Raw genomic sequence first — 6432 nt, forward strand, 5'->3', positions numbered from 1 at the left:
GCTTTCGCACGAGCAGCAGCCTCTGCTTCCGCTTTCGCACGAGCAGCAGCCTCTGCTTCGGCTTTCGCACGAGCAGCAGCCTCTGCTTCCGCTTCTGCACGAGCAGCTGCCTCTGCTTCAGCTTTCGCACGAGCGGCCGCCTCCGCTTCAGCTTTGGCGCGTGCTTCCTCCTGGCGTCTGGCTTCTTCCTCAGCTTCAGCACGCAAACGCGCTTCTTCTCGTGCCCGGGCTTCTGCTTCGGCTTTAGCCTTCTCTTCGGCAAGAGCTCGAGCTTGCCGAGCTTGGGCATCTGCAAGTGCACGTGCGTGAGCTTCGGCTTGAGCTCGAGCCTGCGCTTCAGCTTCAGCTACGGCTTCAGCATGGGCTCGGGCCTCAGCTTCAGCTCTAGCAACGGCTTCGGCATTGGCCCTTGCTTCGGCCTGTGCTCTGACCTCAGCTTCACGCTCTGCTTGCAGCTCGGCAGCATGCGCTTCTTGTCGCTGCTTCGCCTCGGCAGCTCCACTGCCATGTTCCTGGGCAAACGATCGTTCTACAAGAGAAAGGTGTCACGGAACTGGCCATATATTAGCGTTACGACCAGTCTATTGAATACCTGGCACGTCCGTCTCCGCGACACTCCCTCGATCCAGCACATGCACGTCCAAGAGCGGCACACGCGCCGTGTACTCTGCGGCCGGGTAGACGACATGGCGTTGCTGAGCAACGACTTGCGCGGCTCGGATCGACTTGTCAAAGTTCTCAAACAACTCGACGTTCTTGGCGGGATCCGCCAGCGCTTTGGCGGCGCGGGAGCTCACTTGCGCCAAGTCTTCGCGCCACGCGCCAAGTACCACGTCGATGGCCGTGGGATCGTACGACCTGGCGAAGAACGCTGCTTCTGGCAACCGCTTCGACTCGACCAGCAACTTGACGCACTCCTTCAGTTGGCCCAAAAAGAACAAGCTCACAAATGCAATGTTGTGTCGGCCCTTGGTCGTCGCCAGCTCGGCCAGCGACGCCAGCTTCACGCGGTCCCCGCGCGACGTGTACAAGAGCAGAAGCAGACTCAAGTCGTCCGACCGCAACGCACAGTCTTCAGCTAGCGCGTAGTTGCCGTCGTTGAGCGCGAGATCGCCGAGCTGCTTCCACTTGTGCTGGGTGTCAGTGGCGGACGCGTGTTGGTCGTGCTCGCGCGCCATCATGATGTCCTTGGCCACGTCGAGCTTGGCGAGTTGCACCGCCAGGTCAAACTTTTGATCGGGGTCCGTGCTCAACACGAGCGCTTCTTCCTTGTACCCTTGGGACTCGAGGAAGCGCGCGACATTGTCCATGAGCTCGGGGGGAATGCGGGGCAGGATCGCGTTCGCCGTGTCAAAGTCGTGGCGCACGACGGCCGTTTGGTACTCGAGCAGGACGAGGTGCACCGTGAAGCTCGTCACGTTCTTTTGCTTGTCCATGAGGAACACGACATTCTCCTTGGGCAAGTACCCCAACAAGTACATCTTGGACGGCAAGTGCGTAATCGTCATGATCTCGCCGCCAACGTAGTAGTTGAGGCGGCCGCTCGAGTTGACGTACAAGAAGCAGTCACCGACCCACGTACCGGAGCTCACCTTTTCCGACAACTCGTGGACGAGGTCAAAGGCGCCTTCAACGCCGTCCGGGGCGTTCAGGTTGGACATCGCGACCGCTTCCCGGTTGTACCGGAGCACGTAGTAGGACGAGTCCGTCGAAAGCACCACCAAGTCGCCGGCATCGCTCCAAAACACATTCTTCACCGTCGCGTCGATCTTGCGAATGAATCGCATATCGTTGTCCCAGTCGTAGAACGCAATGCAGTCGGGGCCACGGATACCGATCAACGCGCCGCCAAACAGACCCTCGGCGGTGCACTGCGTCGGCTTGAGCGCTTTGACTTGGACAAAGTTCTTGAAGAGCACAACTTTGGACGACGACTCCCGCACGACGTAGTCGCCTGTCCCCGTCGGCGACCACACAAAGTCCAGCGCCGACCCAAAGCTCTTGTTGCGCAGCTGCTGCGACGTGTAGATAATGTACTCGCCGTCGCCACAGATTGCGACGAACCGACCGTTTGCATTGTGCTTGAGCTTCTGCGGAAACACCTCGCACGACCCGAGGTCGCGCCCTGGAAGTGGCACGCGCTCGCCGTCCTTCAGACCCAACTCTGCGACCACGCCTTTCACTGACGCCGTCTGGATTTCGTTGTTGTTGGCCCAAATCAGCTTGCCCGTCGTGTCCATGCTCACCACAGGCGTATCGTGGCCAAGCCGCAACACGACACTGCCTTCGTCGTACCCGATCGCGAGCACGTTGCTTGAGTCCAGACCCGCCAAGCACCAAGCGCGCTCCATGCCGTAGTTGAGCGTCGTTTCGGCGCGGTACGTGGTCGAGTGCCACATGCGCACGGCGCCATCTTCACACGCCGAGATGATCAGCGGCAGCCGGGGATGGTACAACACGTCCGCCAAATTGTGCGTGTGACCATCCAACGTGTGCACGATGGTCTTGGTCTGGTAGTCCCACACCTTTACAGTCTTGTCGTCCGAGCCAGAGATGAGGTACGGCTTGTCCCCGCCTGGGTAGTAGTCGATGCAGTTGACGCCGCGCTCGTGGCCTTCGAGGGTGAAGTGGGGGTGCGACGAACCGAGGCCCCACACGCGAATCGTGCGGTCCAAACTGCCCGTCGCGAATGTGTTGGTGTCCTTGGGGTTGAATTTGGCCATCATGACGTAGTGTCCGTGGCCTTCAAAGACTTGCGTGCACAGCCAGTTCTTCTCCCAGTCCCACATCTTGACCGTCATGTCGTCAGCGCACGATAGAATCACAGGAAGGACGGGGTGGACTTCGAGGTATCGAATGTAATCTGCGTGCGCATCGAACGAGGTCACCTTGTCCATCGTGTTGTAGTTGAACACGCGCAGTTGTAGGTCATCTGACGACGCAACAATCCACTGTTTGCGCGCAATGAAGCGCGCATTGCGTACCGGCAGCGTCGACACTTCGAACGACTTGACGAGTTGCTGCTTGTCGTAGTCCCACACCATCACCGTGCCGTTGTACAGGCCCGAGAGCACCCACGGCTCCGTCGGATGCAGGTCGACGCTCTTCACGCGCTCCGACCGGCTCGAGAGCTTTTTCTTGATGTCCAAACGCAGCGGCTACGGACACACGCATGAGCCATCCTCTCCCCGTCGCTCCATCGCACGTACCATCTCTCGATTGCAAATCTGCCGTGAGCGGACTGAAGTGAACCTTTTACATTCAATATTGTGAGGATTCATTTCGAGAGGTTCCTTCCGTCGACTTGTCCGTTTCGGATTGGTCGCATTATGTCACACGATTCAAATGTCTTCGGTCAACTTCACACGTTTGAAATGTCCAACAAGTGGATGGCTTGGTGCAGGGAATGGGATGCCTTTCTTCGTGAGAGGCTGCGAAACACGACCACTTTTCTATAACCTCCGCATCAATTCGTACGATGTCGTCGTTCCCTTTGTACAGGATGTCCCAGGATTTGTCAGCGTAAGGGCGTTGCATAAGTATTGTACAAAGTTTACCTGTAGTTGCACGAGCCATTCATAGCTTTGGCAAGCGCACTTGTGTCAAAGCACGTGGTAGCTGCGCCGACGATTTACGTAGCCTGCACCGTCAGTTTACCACTCGAATGTAGTTGGTCGAAGGCATGAGCAGTGTGATCCTCAAAGTAGCGCGTTGCATTGTCCATTCTACGTGCCTTTCTCGATACGGCGCGTCCACTTGGCGTCCTCAGCCCACTCGATAACATGCGCCATGCTGGCTTGACATGGAAATACGCTGAGTTGTTGCCTTCGCTGGCATTATCTCTGTTCATCCCGCAAGCCCAAGTGCATCTCGAAGTCATCGTCAGGTACTACATCTTAAGTGCACATCTTCATGTTATACAGGTCGTGGGACCAGATTGAGTCTTGATCGGCAACGATAGCGCATCCAACACGTCACGGCATCGCCCGGAGAAGCTGGAGAAGAACGATAAGCCAAGTGTGTTGGATTTTGGGGGCCCCAGTGGGTCGTTGTCTGGAAGAGTGTCAGAAGGTACATTGAGCTGACCATGATGAAGGTTGTGTTGCAGGTTGCAAGAACGACGAAATGGATATGTCGATAATCTTCGAAGGCATCCGAGGCAATTCCTCCCACTGCATCCAGTGCATCGGTCTCGCAAGAGCTTGGACTGGAAGCACCGTGAATTGCTCAATACGAGGTTTTTGCCCCTCCCCCAAATTACATGGAGCACTTTACATCGTCACACCGTAATGCAAGAAGATCTATGGATATTTTTGTGTCATGGGAATAAAGTACGAGGGCTGCCCCATTGTCATTAATGCTAGCGCCGCCAGCAACTCGTTCATCCTGTCTGCGGCCAACCTTTGGAGTTGCAGTTGGTGAAATGTCATATGAAGGAGTATTCATCGCTGCAGCCTTCTGTCGGCGGGACCTCATAACTCTCCAAGAAACGAACGATCACTCCATTCTTACTTTGTCGATTGTAATCGAATCTACGCGTGGATGTCGACGAGGCAGCAGCCTTGGTCGAACCCGATCGCGACGTGCGATGCCTTGCAGGAAACCCCCCACGCGCGCCCCAAGTCGCCAGCGTCGACAAGCGACCACACAATCGCCCCGGTCGAGATATTCCAGGCGCGAACCGATTTGTCTTCGCTGGTCGACACCACAATCGACGGAGCCAAGGGCAGGAACGCCGCCGATGTCACATTGCCCGAGTGTCCGGGCAGCGTTTTCATCAGGCGTTGCGTGTTGACGTCCCATAGCTTCAACGTAAAGTCGTCGGCCCCCGTGACAAGCTGAGACCCCGTCGCGTCAAAGCCGACGCAGTCGATGCCGTTAGCATGGGCGTGTTCAATTACAAAGACGGGGGCCAACGGGGCGCCCAGCTTCCACATGCGAATGGTGCAGTCCATCGACACCGACACAATGGTGTCGCCTTGAGGACTAAACTTGGCCATCATGACGTACTTGGAGTGGCCAGTAAACGTGTCGATGTTGGCCCAGTGGAGGTCCCAATTCCATGTCTTGACGAGGGCATCGTCGCCGCAGGAGAGGACGAGGGGCAGGGACGGGTGGATGTCGAGGCAGCGAATGTAGTCGCCGTGGGCTGCCTCGATTGCAATCACAAGGGCCCAGTCCGTCAAGTCGTACACGCGGAGGAACAAGTCGTCCGAACCGACGACGATCCAGTTCTTCTGGGGAATGAACCGAACAGCACGAACTGGTTGCTTCGACACGTGAATCGTGTGGACGACGGACGGGCTGCCGTCGCGAGGAGAAGTCGTGTCCAAGATGACGACATCGCCTGAATACAGGCCCAGGGCCACCCACGGTAGCATCGAGTGCCAATCTATGGATTTCACGCGGGCAGAGGGGTAAAAGAGCTTGGTGGTCGAGGCGAGCGCTGGTGACAACATGGAGAGTTTGAAATGCCAACGGGGGAATGTGAGGGGGGCAGGCGCGTTTGGGATCACGTCCAACTCTCTCGTCGTTACGTCGACCTGGCAGGGCTTCATTGGCGCAGCATGTGTGCGTGGCATGGTTTGATTGGACTTGACAGTTCACTCCACGGTCGAACGGGAGTCCCGTGGTTGTGTAGGCGAGGCAGCAGTTGGGGGAGCACGAGTTGCCTGCTTACATGACCAAATGCGTTCCGGACCAAAAGAAGGAAAACTACCGCGGTAAAGAATTTCGATTCTTGTTTCGGCCGCCGTGTAGATGAATTGGCGGCCACGAGGTCTTTGGCCTCGTCTATGCATGGCCATTCGGAGCCGTCCGGTCCTTGTTGCAACATCATTTCGACTTCTTGCTGGATTGCAAGGGGGCGGGCCGTGCTTTCGGACAACTTCTTTTGTGTCTGCGAGCACTTCCTCTTACGAATGTCGTTGTCGTTGTACTGTGAACCCCAGAAAAAGCCGACATGGTTTCATCCTGAAAATGCATGAGTTAGTCTAACTTGATTGGCTGTAAATAGAAGAATTTAAGTCAGTCATAATCACAGGTTGCTTGTATCTGCACTACAATTGGTCAAAACGAATGGCATTTCTGACTTGGTATTGAAGTATAGAGGTGCAGAATTTTTGAAAACAGATCAAGTTGTGGAGGTGGTCGGCTTTTTTGGGGGTGTCGGCATTTTCCGGGGTTTACTGTACTGTTGTTGTCTTTGTCAGCACGCATGGTTTCAGTCTTTTGGGGCTGCTTGCCTTTTTCATTCTCGTAGTACGTCAGGTTTTACACCGCTTGAAAAAAACCACTTTGTGCTATTATTGCATTTTTGAAATATGGATTTTTGTCTGAGACATGTACAATCATTTTACAGTATATATAGTGTAGTGGAGAAGGTCCCCGGTTCAAGTCCGGGTAAGATCAAATTTTTACCAATGTTGGCAT

The 6432-nt window shown here is 55.7% G+C and overlaps 2 protein-coding genes across 3 annotated transcripts in view; both read right to left on the bottom strand.

Annotated features, from left to right (window-relative positions):
- The window catches only part of H310_09830, a gene marked incomplete at its 3' end in the record, with an annotated part of 3647 nt that extends 411 nt beyond the window's left edge, over window positions 1-3236 (bottom strand). Inside the window, exons 1-3 of one of the 2 annotated variants that reach the window (XM_008876005.1) lie at window positions 3210-3236; window positions 593-3158; window positions 11-529 (exon numbers count right to left, since the gene is read on the bottom strand). In XM_008876005.1, coding sequence (XP_008874227.1) covers window positions 11-529; window positions 593-3158; window positions 3210-3212 — 3088 coding nt within the window. In that variant the 5' untranslated portion in view covers window positions 3213-3236. The other variant, XM_008876006.1, reaches the window with a different exon arrangement.
- A 1243-nt stretch (window positions 3237-4479) lies between these two features.
- On the bottom strand, window positions 4480-5513 carry H310_09831 (hypothetical protein). Its single transcript, XM_008876007.1, has one exon. The coding sequence runs from the start codon at window positions 5457-5459 to the stop codon at window positions 4533-4535; it is 927 nt and encodes a 308-aa protein (XP_008874229.1). The 5' UTR covers window positions 5460-5513; the 3' UTR covers window positions 4480-4532.
- Window positions 5514-6432: the final 919 nt, after the last annotated feature.

This window comes from Aphanomyces invadans (genome assembly GCF_000520115.1).
Source record: "Aphanomyces invadans strain NJM9701 unplaced genomic scaffold supercont1.23, whole genome shotgun sequence".
Lineage (NCBI taxonomy): Eukaryota > Oomycota > Saprolegniomycetes > Saprolegniales > Verrucalvaceae > Aphanomyces > Aphanomyces invadans.